Source organism: Nycticebus coucang, chromosome 20 (assembly GCF_027406575.1).
Source record: "Nycticebus coucang isolate mNycCou1 chromosome 20, mNycCou1.pri, whole genome shotgun sequence".
NCBI lineage: Eukaryota > Metazoa > Chordata > Mammalia > Primates > Lorisidae > Nycticebus > Nycticebus coucang.
This window is the reverse complement of record NC_069799.1, coordinates 15,740,494-15,753,903: the sequence shown is the minus strand read 5'-3', so window position 1 is coordinate 15,753,903 and position 13,410 is coordinate 15,740,494. Positions and strand designations below refer to the sequence as shown.

At 40.6% G+C, this 13,410-nt stretch overlaps 2 protein-coding genes across 5 annotated transcripts in view; both read right to left on the bottom strand.

The window, feature by feature from the left end:
* LOC128572868 (zinc finger protein 208-like) overlaps positions 1 to 11,435 on the bottom strand; it is a 44,822-nt gene extending 33,387 nt beyond the window's left edge. For 2 of the 4 annotated variants that reach the window (XM_053572994.1, XM_053572997.1), the window contains exons 1-2: positions 11,293 to 11,435; positions 8,646 to 8,697 (exon numbers count right to left, since the gene is read on the bottom strand). In XM_053572994.1, the coding sequence (XP_053428969.1) occupies positions 8,646 to 8,654 (9 nt within the window). In that variant the 5' untranslated portion in view covers positions 8,655 to 8,697; positions 11,293 to 11,435. The remainder of the gene's footprint in view (positions 1 to 8,645; positions 8,698 to 11,292) is intronic. The other 2 variants (XM_053572995.1, XM_053572996.1) reach the window with 2 other exon arrangements.
* LOC128572866 (zinc finger protein 208-like) overlaps positions 1 to 13,410 on the bottom strand; it is a 105,925-nt gene that overhangs the window by 34,637 nt on the left and 57,878 nt on the right. The window lies entirely within an intron of this gene.

Here is a 13,410-nt window from a genome sequence, read left to right as displayed (position 1 = left end):
ACCTTCCACACTACACTGTTCATCTGGACAGGGACTCTGGTAGCTGCGTGCCCTTTGAAGCCCTCCCTGCCTCTGTGTAAAGCTCTTCTCCTGTCCAGAGACTGCTGGAGCCTTAGGCTCTCTGTGCCAGAGTCACTGGGCACCTGGAACTCCCAGAACCTTGCGCACCACCCCCAGCCCTGTTACTGGATCCGGGTGTGTCACAAACTGGAGCTGCTTCCACAAACAGAACTCCCTAGCTAGAGCAGCCACACAGGAACTACACAGGATCACTCCCTACAAAGATCCAGCAACAATAGAGTGATCCCGCTGGGGTCTAATCTTGGAGAGACACCTCCCCAATTGTGAGGACAGCCAGAGGCAATGGTGAAAAAACATCATGAGGCGAAATCAACAGAAAAACTCTGGCAATATGAATAATCAGAGTAGATCAACTCCCCCAAGGATCAATGGGGCAGAAACAGCACAAGACCCCATGCACAAACAAATAGCTGAGATGTCAGAAATTGAATTCAGGATCTGGATAGCATATAAGATCGAATTAGAATTCCAAAAGTTATCTCAAGAATTCAACGAATTCAAAGACCAAATGACCAAAGATTTCGACACATTTAGACAAGAAGTTGCATCCCTCAAAGATCTGAGAAACGCAGTAGAATCCCTCAGTAACAGAATGGAGCAAGCAGAAGAAAGGATTTCTGACATTGAAGACAAAGCTTTTGAACGCTCCCAAACCCTCAAAGAAGAAGAGAAATTGAGAGCAAAAACAGACCACTCCCTCAGAGAGCTCTCGGATAATTTGAAGAAAACCAATATTGGTCTTATAGGGATCCCCGAAAGTGCCGAAGTGGCTTCACAAGGCACAGAGTCTCTTCTCCATGAGATTGTGATGGAGAACTTTCCAGACATGCCAAGAGATTCCGAAATTCAGACAGCAGACAGTTTCAGAACTCCAGGATGACTTAACCCAAATAAGACAACTCCCAGACACATCATAATCAATTTCACTAAAGTTAATATGAAGGAGAAAATTCTGAAAGCTGCCAGACGAAAGAAAACCATTACCTACAAAGGGAAGAATATCAGAATAACTGCAGATCTCTCTGCTGAAAACTTTCAAGCTAGAAGAGGATGGTCATCAACTTTTATTCTCCTAAAACAAAATAACTATCAACCCAGGATCCTGTACCCAGCTAAACTGAGATTCATTTATGATGGAGAAATTAAATACGTTGACAACATTCACATGTTGAAGAAATTTGCCACAACTAAACCAGCTCTCCAGGACATTCTTAGACCTATCCCCCACAGAGACCAGCGTAACTCTCCACCACAAAAGTAAACCCACCCAAAAAATTTTTGATCAAATTCCAACTTCCACAGTCACAAAAGGATTAAAAATGTCCACCGGTCTCTCAAAAGGCTTATCAATACTCTCAATTAATGTGAATGGTTTAAATTGTCCTCTAAAGAGGCATAGGTTGGCGAACTGGATACAAAAACTCAAGCCAGATATCTGCTGCATCCAAGAATCGCATCTTACATTAAAAGACAGATGTAGACTCCAGGTGAAGGGATGGTCATCTATATTCCAGGCAAATGAAAAGGAGAAAAAAGCAGGCATAGCAATCCTGTTCGCAGACACAATAGGCTTTAAACCAACCAAAATAATGAAGGATAAGAATGGACACTTCATATTTGTTAAAGGTAATACTCAATATGATGAGATCTCAATTATTAATATTTATGCACCCAACCACAACGCACCTCAATTTATAAGAGAAACTCTTAACAGACATGAGTAACACGATTTCCTCCATTTCCATAGTAGTTGGAGATTTTAACAACCCTTTAGCAGTCCTGGATATATCCTCCAATAAGAAGCTAAGCAAAGAAATTTTAGATTTAAACTCAACCATTCAACATCAGGACTTAACAGACATCTACACAACATTTCATCCCCCAAAAATTGAATACACATTCTTCTCATCAGCTCACAGAACATACTCCAAAATCAACCATATCCTAGGCCACAAATCTAACCTCAGCAAATTTCAAAAAATAGAAATTGTTGCTTGCATCTTCTCGGACCATAATGGAATAAAAGTTGAACTCAATAACAACAGGAACCCGCATACCCATAAAAAAACATGGAAGCTAAACAACCTTACGCTCAAGGATACATGGGTTATAGACGAGATTAAGAAGGAAATCACCATATTTTTGGAACAAAACAACAATCAAGACACGATTTACCAGAACCTCTGGGATACTGCAAAGGCAGTCCTAAGAGGGAAATTTATAGCACTGCAAGCCTTCCTCAAGAAAACAGAAATAGAGGAAGTCAATAACTTAATGGAATATCTCAAGCAACTGGAGAAAGAAGAACACTTCAACCCCAAACGCAGCAGAAAAAAGAAATGACCAAAATCAGAGCAGAATTAAATGAAACTGAAAACAAAAGAATTATACAACACATCAATAAATCCAAAAGCTGGTTTTTTGAAAAGATCAATAAAATAGATAAACCTTTGGCCAACCTAACCAGGAAAAAAAGAGTAAAATCTCTAATTTCATCAATCAGAAATGGTAATGATGAAATAACAACAGACCCCTCAGAAATTTAAAAAATCCTTAACGAATACTACAAGAAACTCTACTCTCACAAATATGAAAATCTGAAAGAAATTGAGCAATACCTGGAAGCACGCCACCTACCAAGACTTAGCCAGAACAAAGTGGAAATGTTGAACAGGCCTATATTAAGTTCTGAAATAGCATCAACTATACAAAATCTCCCTAAAAAGAAAAGCACAGGACCAGATGGCTTTACATCAGAATTCTACCAAACATTTAAAGAAGAACTAGTACCTATACTACTAAACCTCTTCCAAAATATAGAAAAAGAAGGAATATTACCCAGCACATTCTACAAAGCAAACATCACCTTGATCCCCAAACCAGGGAAAGACCCAACAAGAAAAGAAAATTATAGACCAATATCACTAATGAATATTGATGCAAAAATACTCAATAAGATCCTAACAAACAGAATCCAACAACACATCAAAAAAATTATATACCATGACCAAGTCAGATTTATCCCAGGGTCTCAAGGCTGGTTCAATATACATAAATCTATAAATGTAATGGAACACATAAACAAACTTAAAAATAAAGACCATATGATTCTTTCAATTGATGCAGAAAAAGCTTTGGATAATATCCAGCATCGCTTCATGATCAGAGAACTTAAGAAAATTGGTATAGAAGGGACATTTCTTAAACTAATAGAGGCCATCTACAGCAAACCCACAGCCAATATCGTACTGAACGGAGTTAAATTGAAATCATTTCCACTTAGATCAGGAACCAGGCAAGGTTGCCCATTGTCTCCATTGCTCTTTAACATTGTAATGGAAGTTTTAGCCATTGCAATTAGGGAAGAAAAGGCGATCAAGGGTATCCACATGGGGTCAGAAGAGATCAAATTTTCACTCTTCGCAGATGATATGATTGTATACCTGGAAAACACTACGGATTCTACTACAAAACTTTTAGAAGTGATCAAGGAATATAGCAATGTCTCAGGCTACAAAATCAACACCCATAAATCTGTAGCCTTTATATATACCAACAATAACCAAGTCGAACAAACAGTCAAGGACTATATTCCTTTCACAATAGTGCCAAAGAAGATGAAATATTTGGGAGTATACCTAACAAAGGACGTGAAAGATCTCTACAAAGAGAACTATGAAACTCTAAGAAAAGAAATAGCCGAAGATGTTAACAGATGGAAAAACATACCATGCTCATGGCTGGGAAGAATCAACATTGTTAAAATGTCCATACTGCCCAAAGCAATATATAACTTTAATGCAATTCCTATTAAAGCTCCATTGTCATACTTTAAAGATCTTGAAAAAATAATACTTCATTTTACATGGAATCAGAAAAAACCTCGAATAGCCAAAATATTACTGAGCAATAAAAACAAAGCAGGAGGAATCATGCTATCAGACCTGAGACTGTACTACAAATCCATAGTGATCAAAACAGCATGGTAGTGGCACAAAAGCAGAGAAGTAGATGTCTGGAACAGAATAGAGAACCAAGCGATGGATCCAGCTACTTACCCTTATTTGATCTTTGACAAGCCAATTAAAAACATTCAGTGGGGAAAAGAGTCCCTATTTAACAAATGGTGCTGGGTAAACTGGCTGGCAACCTGTAGAAGATTGAAACTGGACCCACACCTTTCACCATTAACTAAGATAGACTCTCACTGGATAAAAGATTTAAACTTAAGACATGAAACTATAAAAATACTTGAAGAAAGTGCAGGGAAATCTCTTGAAGGAATCGGCCTGGGTGAATATTTTATGAGGAGGACTCCCCAGGCAATTGAAGCAGCTTCAAAAATACACTACTGGGACCTGATGAAACTAAAAAGCTTCTGCACAACCAAGAACATAGTGAGTAAAGCAAGCAGTCAGCCCTCAGAATGGGAGAAAATATTTGCAGGTTATACCTCCGATAAAAGTCTAATAACCAGAATCCACAGAAAACTCAAACGTATTAACAAGAAAAGAACATGTGACCCCATCTCAGGGTGGGCAAGGGACTTGAAGAGAAACTTCTCTAAAGAAGACCAATGCAAGATCTATAAACACATGAAAAAAAGCTCATCATCCTTAATTATCAGAGAAATGCAAATCAAAACTACTCAGATATCACCTAACCCCAGTAAGAGTGGCCCACATAACAAAATCCCCAAACCAGAAATGTTGGTGTGGATGTGGAGGAAAGGGCACACTTCTACACTGCTGGTGGGAATGCCTACTAATACGTTCCTTCTGGAAGGATGTTTGGAGAATACTTAGAGACCTAAAAATAGACCTGCCATTCAATCCTATAATTCCTTTACTAGGTTTATACCCAGAAGACCAAAAGTCACAATATAAAAAAGACATCTGTACCAGAATGTTTATTGCAGCCTAATTCATAATTGCTAAGTCATGAAAGAAGCCCAAGTGCCCATCAACCCACGAATGGACTAGCAAATTGTGGTACATGTATACCATGGAATACTATGCAGCCTTAAAGAAAGATGGAGACTTTACCTCTTTCATATTTACATGGATGGAGCTGGAACATATTCTTCTTAGCAAAGTATCTCAGGAATGGAAGAAAAAGTATCCAATGTACTCAGCCCTACTATGAAGCTAAATTATAGCTTTCACATGAAGACTGTAACCCAACTATAGCACAAGACTATGGGGAAAGGGCCAAGGAAGGGGAAGGGAGGGTGGAGGTTTTGATGGAGGGAGGGTATTGGGTGGGGTCACATCTATGGTGCTTCTTAGAATGGGTACAGGCGATTGCAGTAATGTACACAGCTATCATTTAACAATAAAAAAAATAAATAAAATAATAAATAAAAAATAAAATAGCTTTATTCCACTTGGGTGCAGGTGGGGTAAGATTTCCAACCTGCAGGGAATAAATCTACACTTGGGTAATGGCAAATGGGGGTGGAAGGTAGGGGGTGTTTAAAGGTCAGGAAGGTGGGGATCTGGACATTCCCTTCCCTGGGTCGGACATCTGTTGTAAGGGTGGGTGTTGGCCCATTTACTTTCCCAGGTGTGACATCCAGTGAAGTAGGATAGGGGGTTGACCCATTCACCTTTCTTAGGTGGCTCATCCAGTGGGAGAGGGTAAGGTGTTCATTGTTTTAAGCAGGTCCACCCTATTAGGGCAGAGTTTGAGCCTATCAATAATGTAAATTGGATGGAAAGTTAGCATTTGGAAAAATGAGAAAGAAATTGAAAATTTAAGATTTGACTGCAAGACCTAGAAGAGTTAAGCTGTGAAACAAATGAGGAACATTTACACTCAGCGTGCCGTACTTTTGGAAAATGCAGGGGGAAACCTGTCCTCCTGTAGAGTATTAAAATTTATGGGAGGGAATTAGGCTGAAAGGAATCCAGAGCCTTGCATTCCTATGTTATGAAAGCAAAATCCAACTTCAATTTATACTCACAATTGCAAGAATCATTGGTCTTTAGAGTGAAATCATACAAAAATTAGAGGGGAGGTGGGAGGGAGATTGGTGTGCTCTCACCTAAGAGGCACAATGTAAAGTATATAGCAGGGCAGTGCTTATGGCTCAGTAAGTAAGGCACTGGCCCCATACACCAAGGGTAGTGGGTTTGAACCCAGCCCTGGCCAGCTTAAACGGCAGTGACAACCAAAAACCTAGAGGGGCATTGTGATGGACGCCTGTAGTCCCAACTACTTGTGAGGCTGAAGTAAGAGAATGGCCTAAACCCAAGAGTTGGAGGTTGGTATCAGCTGTGACGCCATGGCACTCTATGAATTGAGACAAAGTGAGACGCTGTCTTTCAAAAAAAAAAAAATGTATATGGCACACCTCCAAGGTGAGGGGCATGTCTACAACACGGACTTGACCACATAAACACAAACCATGTAACCTAATCATTTCTACCCTCATTTTAATCTAAAATTGACAAAGAGAGAGGAGATGCAAAAATAAAACTGTTAAGTATTTTCTTTTCTTTCTTTTTTTTTTTTTTAACTGTTAAGTATTTTCATTGTTTAAGTACCTGTGTTGGAGCCTGTATCTCACTGTATTGCCCCAAACTGGAGTGCAGGAATGTCCTAGCCCACAGCAATCTCAAACTCCTGGGCTCAAGCAATCCTCAGGCCTCAGTCTTCCAAGTAGCTGGGACGACAGACCCCCCAAAGACCCACTCAACAATACTGGTTACTTTTTATATTCTTAGTAGAGACAGAGTGTTGCTCTTTCTCATTCTGATCTCCAACTCCTGAGCTAAAGCAATCCACTCACCTCATCCTTACAGAGACAGGATGGTAGACCTAAGTCTTGGCACTTGGCCTCTTTAAATATATGAAAATATCATTTTCACTTCTCAAAAAGTATATATACATATCTGTATATAGATATGTACATAGAAACACACACACAGACACAGATTCATAGGTTTTCAGGCAGGACTAAAATCTCTCAGCCTGCCTTTCTCTTGCCTCCAGCTCCCTCACCTTCATGGATTTCTGTTTTCACAAACCATTAATAAACCAGCAAATTAAGCAAAAGAAAATGGAAATTCTTTTTCTTTACATTTTCTGAGCTATTCTGTCTTTCAGTATTTGTTCCTTTATGGCTCCAGTGATTCCTGAGTGTCACACACGGAACTATGAACAATCACCGCTAAGGATGGAAAACACCTAGAAAAATGTTTGTCTTCAACCTTTGCTGAAGAAAAATGGACAAACCGTTCACAGTCACAACACATTGTGAAATCAGCTGCATTATCTCCCCACTCCGCTTAAATCCAAACACCCATCTGACCTCAGCCAGAGAAAGCTTCCTTGCTTTCTTTGGGATACTATGTTTTGTCTTTAGCTTTCTTTTTCCACTTCTATCTTCTCCTCACTCAGGACCTGCTCTCTGCTTTTTCTAATGGCTTCAACCCTCTCTCTAATATAAAATAACCTTACACTTTGTGTCCTAATCTTGACCTAAAGAAATTCTTCTGTCACCCTATGCGCAAGACCCACTGAGCAACTGAGCTTTTTCACATGTCCTGAAAGCACATGTAGTGAGAGGAAGATAGATCAGCTGGGCTAGATCCTAGAGGACACAGACAGTCTGGTGGTTTTAGGTCCCATGTGACCTTCCCACCTGTCTCTCATCCTTATTGTTTTTTAAAGTTAGCTCCCATCCTAAAGATGCCCATCTTGAAGGGATCTTAACTTTTGAATTAAAAATGTCATAAACTGGCTCGGCACCTGTGGCTCAAGCAGCTAAGGCGCCAGCACATACACCTGAGCTGGTGGGTTCCAATACAGCCCAGGACAGCCAAACAACAATGACAGCTGCAACCAAAAAATAGCAGGGCGTTAGACAGGCGCCTGTAGTCCCAGCTGCTTGAGAGGCGGAGCAGGAGAATCACTTGAGTCAAGGAGTTGGAGGTTGCTATGAGCTGTGATGCCACAGCACTCTACCCAGGGTGACAGCTTGAGGCTCCGTCTCAAAAAAAAAGAAAAAGAAAAAATGTCATAAACCGTCACCACGTTTTGACATATTATTTAAAATAAGGTGCTGGCATATGCAGCTACCACGAGGTAAAGTCAAACACCACTGAGGCCCTGGGCCCCAGACACCGGCTGTGGCGATGGCCACTGCTTCTCGGCCAGCTGGGAGAGGGCCGAGGGCCAGTGTTCTGAGCACCCTCGGCAGTAGCACTCCTGGGCCTTCCTGGGCCTCCAGGGCTCCTGTATTCAACATGTCCACGGTCCCCCTTCCCTTCCCTCCAACTCCAGCAACAAAGAAAAGTAGTGGGAAAAAGAGCTGCAACGCTGGGTGGCCCGTCCCACCTTGCTGAGAAAGGAGGAATACACTTATAGCCACCCAAGTAATGGGGCAGGCTTCTGGAGAAAAAGGGCTGTTCACTGGCAGCAGCAGCCTTGGCATGGCATTACCTAACGACCTATATGACGCACAGAACCTCTCCTAAGCTGAGATGGCTGCACCTCAGCTTATCAGGCTGGTAAATGTGGCTTTAACTGAGGAAGTAAACGGCAGTTGCTGCAATTACCTCCGCCATAGCGCATGTGTGGATTTCTCCCGGGTCAGGAATCTCAGCCCGCCTGTAATTGAGGTGGAATAAAGGTTACATTAACTGCATGAATTGGATCTCCCTTTTCCTTTTGTCTCGCCTCTCATAATGATTTTATCCTTGGGTCTGGAACTTTTCACTAAATACATTTTAGCCATTTTTGTCATACCAACAATAGCTATTGGACTCAATCTGAAAATCAGTCCATTGCCCTGTGCCATCGTCAAGGCCCTTAATACAACTTCTCAAGCTAAAAACACTCTGAGCATTGAATTAAAACAAGTATGTGAAGCTATAGTAAAAAATCAAGCAGCTATTATTGATTATTAAAACATAATCATAGATGTAAAAACTTTAAAATCTATGTACTGTGTCAATTTATCTAACAGTTCCCAACTCATTAAAAACAAGTTAACATGTATAAAAGACATAGTCCAAACAAACAAGATTTTTCAGAATATCCAATACTTCCTGTCTAAAGAATTGTCATAATTACCCAACATTGCCTAAGTCTGTACCTTTATAGTTATTCTTATGTTACATATTTTAAGTTTCTTAATATGTCACAAAATACAATGTATACCATTCATATGTACCCGCTGTTTCAAAAATTTCTTGTTTTTTTTTAGATTTTATTTTAGACAGAGTCTCACTTTGTCATCATCTGTAGAGTGCCTGGCGTCACAGCTCACAATAACCTCAAACTTTTGAGCTTGTGATTCTCTCGCATCAGACTCCAAAGTAGCTAGGACTATAGGTGCTGGCTACAATGCCCAGCTGTTTTTTTGTTTGTTCTTCTTTTTTTTTAGAGATGATGGGTAGCTCTAGCTCTCCCTGGTCTCAAATTCATGAGCTCAGGCAATCCACCAGCCTTGGCCACCCAGAGTGCTAGAATTATAGTCCTGAGCCACGATGCTCAGGCTTGTTTCACAAATTTCAAAAACAAAATTAACCACCACAGCCCGCATGTCAATTTAACTAACCATAACAAATTTAAAATTATTTAAAATTATTTTCATTTTAAATTGGTTTCATAGATGTGAAAATAAAATAAATAAAAGTATAGCCGGGCGCCTGTAGTCCCAGCTGCTTGGGAGGCTGAGGCAGGAGAATCACGTAAGCCCAGGAGCTGGAGGTTGCTGTGAGCCGTGTGACTCCACGGCACTCTACCGAGGGTGGTACAATGAGACTCTGTCTCTACAAAAATAAATAAATAAATAAATAAATAAATAAATAAATAAATAAAAGTAGAGAATGTGGTAGACACAGACAGCCCCACAACCTTTCTTAACTATTTCTGAACTCAGAATTCACTTTAAAACATAGGAAGAGGAAGTCTGTTAAACAGGCCAAACCAGAAATAGGGAATAAAGATAATAATATTCTAGTTACATTACGATGAAAATACACATGTGGCAGTCAACTTGGAACAGCTCAAGTTTTCCTATGAGGTTCAGAAATCATTTTGATAGAATCAAATGATAAATACTAATAAAAATATCCTTATTTTTCCAAGATTTAAGACTGAGTCTACGAAGAAAATGTTATTTTCTTAGAATCACTTTTAGAAGTCATGCAAAATAGTACCAGCCCAAAGCCTCAAAACCAATATGAAAATAAATCATACTGATGAAAAGAAAATATTTCTGTCACCTTTAAAAACCTTTTATTAAAACATTTATGAAAGTACAACTAGAGTTTTAATGATCATTCAAATGTATATATGTATTATGTTATTAAGTTTGTATGATACAATAACAGAGTACAACAGAAAAAAACTTCAATCAAAATATGGGACCAACAATGCATTTCTTTGACTATAGCCAATAAAATTTTCAGCACACACACAAAAAGATAATAATCTTGAAAAAAAAAAAAAGAGGGAGTAATGAGGCACTATAGAACAGGTTAATAGCATGTTTAATGATGTTTTACTGATGATGATATTTGATTAGTTTTTTGTTATATGTATTTAACTTGCCTACATGTTCTTAACATATATTTTTAGTATACTTACAAAATTATTCTCTATATAATTAAAATTTGTTACATAGAAAAAACAGCATTTAAAAATTACTCTTGCTGTTTTCCAGAATTACTGGCCTGTCCCATAATAAAGCCTTTTTATGCATCAACTCCCTGTCCCCGTTTTTAACTACAACTACAGGTAACCCAGCCACTGCCCATTGGGCAACAGTGAGCCACTGCATCGGGACCTCAGTTTATTTAACAAAAGAATGGAGAAGTTGAGGGCCCCCCAGTCTACAGCCCCTCTCATGAACAAGCCCCACACACTCAGTTGGGATTCTTCCCTGAGGACCCTTCTAATGACACCACGATGGAGGGATGCCGAGCGCAGCGGCAGGCATTGCAGGCACACAGCTGCTCAGAGAGCTCTGGGCTGTGGTGCAAGTAATAAGTTCAGAAATGCTTGGAGAAACAGGGTCCCAACTCCCGGCCCCACTTCACCTTTTGCCAAGTGGGGCCCGTGGGCCCAGGGGTGCCAGTGGCAAAGTTTATTCTGAAGACTCTAAAACTGAAGGGAAATCGCCCGGTCCCGCCACAGCTACTTCTGCCTCCAAACACTCCCCTCCCCCTCTCAGGACACCCAGTCTCCTATACTCACCATTTCCCTGCTCCCGGGATGTCCCGGTATCCTCCCTACAGATCTCCCAGTACCTGAAGGTCACAGGATCACAGAGGCTGCTGCACAGACACTTGGAATCTCCAGGAGATGGAACAGCTGAAGAGGAGGCCTCAGCTCAGAGCCCAGCTCAAGAGACAAACGCTGCTCAGAATTCCGGGTGCCACCTTTTTCTTTCTGTGCATATGATTGGACAGTTCATATTGGAGCATCCCTGATTGGACAGGGCTTAAGAGCCCACCTCTCTGATTTTGAGTGACAGAAATCCCGTCCAACAAGAGGCTGGAAGAGGCATGGAACTATGCTAATAGTTTCTTCCCCACAGCACTTTTTTCTTTTTTTTAATTTAAGGGCAGGGAAGAGGACTTTATTCATCTCTATATTCCAGGGCCACTGTGCTTGCCATACAGTAACTATTTAACAAATTTCGACCAAAGGAATGAAACTGTATTTACTGAGGCTTCAAAGGAATGAAACTGTATTTACTGAGGCTTCAGTCTGTGTGAGGATTGGGTACCTATTATTTAAATAGGAGATAGACTCTGCTGTGAAGGTGTTTTCGATACATGCGGCCATTTTAGGTAAAAACAAGCACATGAAGAACTCGGTAACCTGCCGGCACCTGTGGCTCAGTGGGTAGGGCGCTGGCCCCATATACTGAGGGTGGTTGGTTCCAACCGACTCTAGCCAGCTAAAACAGTGACAACTACAACAAAAACTAGTCGGGCGTTGTGGCGTGCGCCTGTAGTCCCAGCTACTCCGGAGGCTGAGGCAAAAGAATCTCCTAAACCCAAGAATTGGAGGTGCTATGAGCTGCGATGTCCCACCACTCTACCAAGAGCGACAAAGTGGGATTCTGTCTCAAAAAAAATAATAATATACTGGGAAATAATTTGGTCAGAGATTCTGTAGATCCCAGGGAAGTACCAACTATTTTTTAGTTCCTTAATTATCCCCCACTTGCGCATAGATTTCATTTGGTGAGGGATAAGTGCAAGCCGAAAAGTAAAAGGAAAGGGGGCCACGGTGAGTTCATTTGGTCCAATATATAATCCATTCAATAACTGTTTAGCACCATTATGTATCCATTTATCTGTTTCAGTCTGTGGGATATTAACCTGATGATTATTGATTCCAAATAAGGATAAAGGGAAGGTAATAAGTTGAATGGAAAAAGGATGGGGTGACCATTTCAGCAACATGTTTTGCAGCTCTGCCTGCTCTATCATTTCCTAAAAATACAGCATCTGTTTCTTTAGTGTGCGCTGGACAATGAATAATAGTAACTTTACAGGGAAGGTGAATAGCTGTAATAGGCCCATTGGTAATAGGGGTGCCAGCTGACATTAACAAACCACAGATTTGGATCAGCACCTGTGGCTCAAGTGGCTAAGGCAGCAGCCACTTCACCTGAGCTGGCAGGTTCGAATCCTACCTGGGCCCACCAAACAACAATAATGGCTGCAACCAAAAAAAGCACTCAGGTGTTGTGGCAGGTGCCTGTAATCCAAGCTATTTGGGAGGCAAAGGCAGGAGAATTGCTTGAGCCCAGGAGTTGGAGGTTGCTGTGAGCTGTGATGCTACAGCACTCTACCTGGGTGACAGTTTGAGGCTCTGTCTTAAAAAAGAAAAAGAAACCACAGATTTTCAAGCATGGCAGACTTCAAAGGCATGTTTAAAGTCTGTGTAAATAGTGACAGTTTTTCCCTGTGCTAATGTGCAAGCTCTAGTGAGGGCTATAAGTTCAGCAGCTTGTGCTGATTTTATAGTAGGCAGGGAGTATGCCTCCAGGATTTCAAGTGGAGAAACTATAGCATAGCCAGCTATTATACTATTGAAAGAGCTAAGAAAATTTTACCCCAATATATGACTCCTTTGACTTAAAGGTCATTCATGATCAGGAAACAATAAAAAGGAGGCCTTTCCTCTATCTACATAAAACCTAAGCAACCTGATTGAGAATCAGAAGGGGCTGCTGACTTCCTTTTTCCATGTTAATAGATCTGATCCCAGATACCTGTCTCTGAGGTTAATCTACAGATAAATCTGTTTACATCCATCTACACACACTGTCCCCTAGCAACCACTTGCTGCACCTAT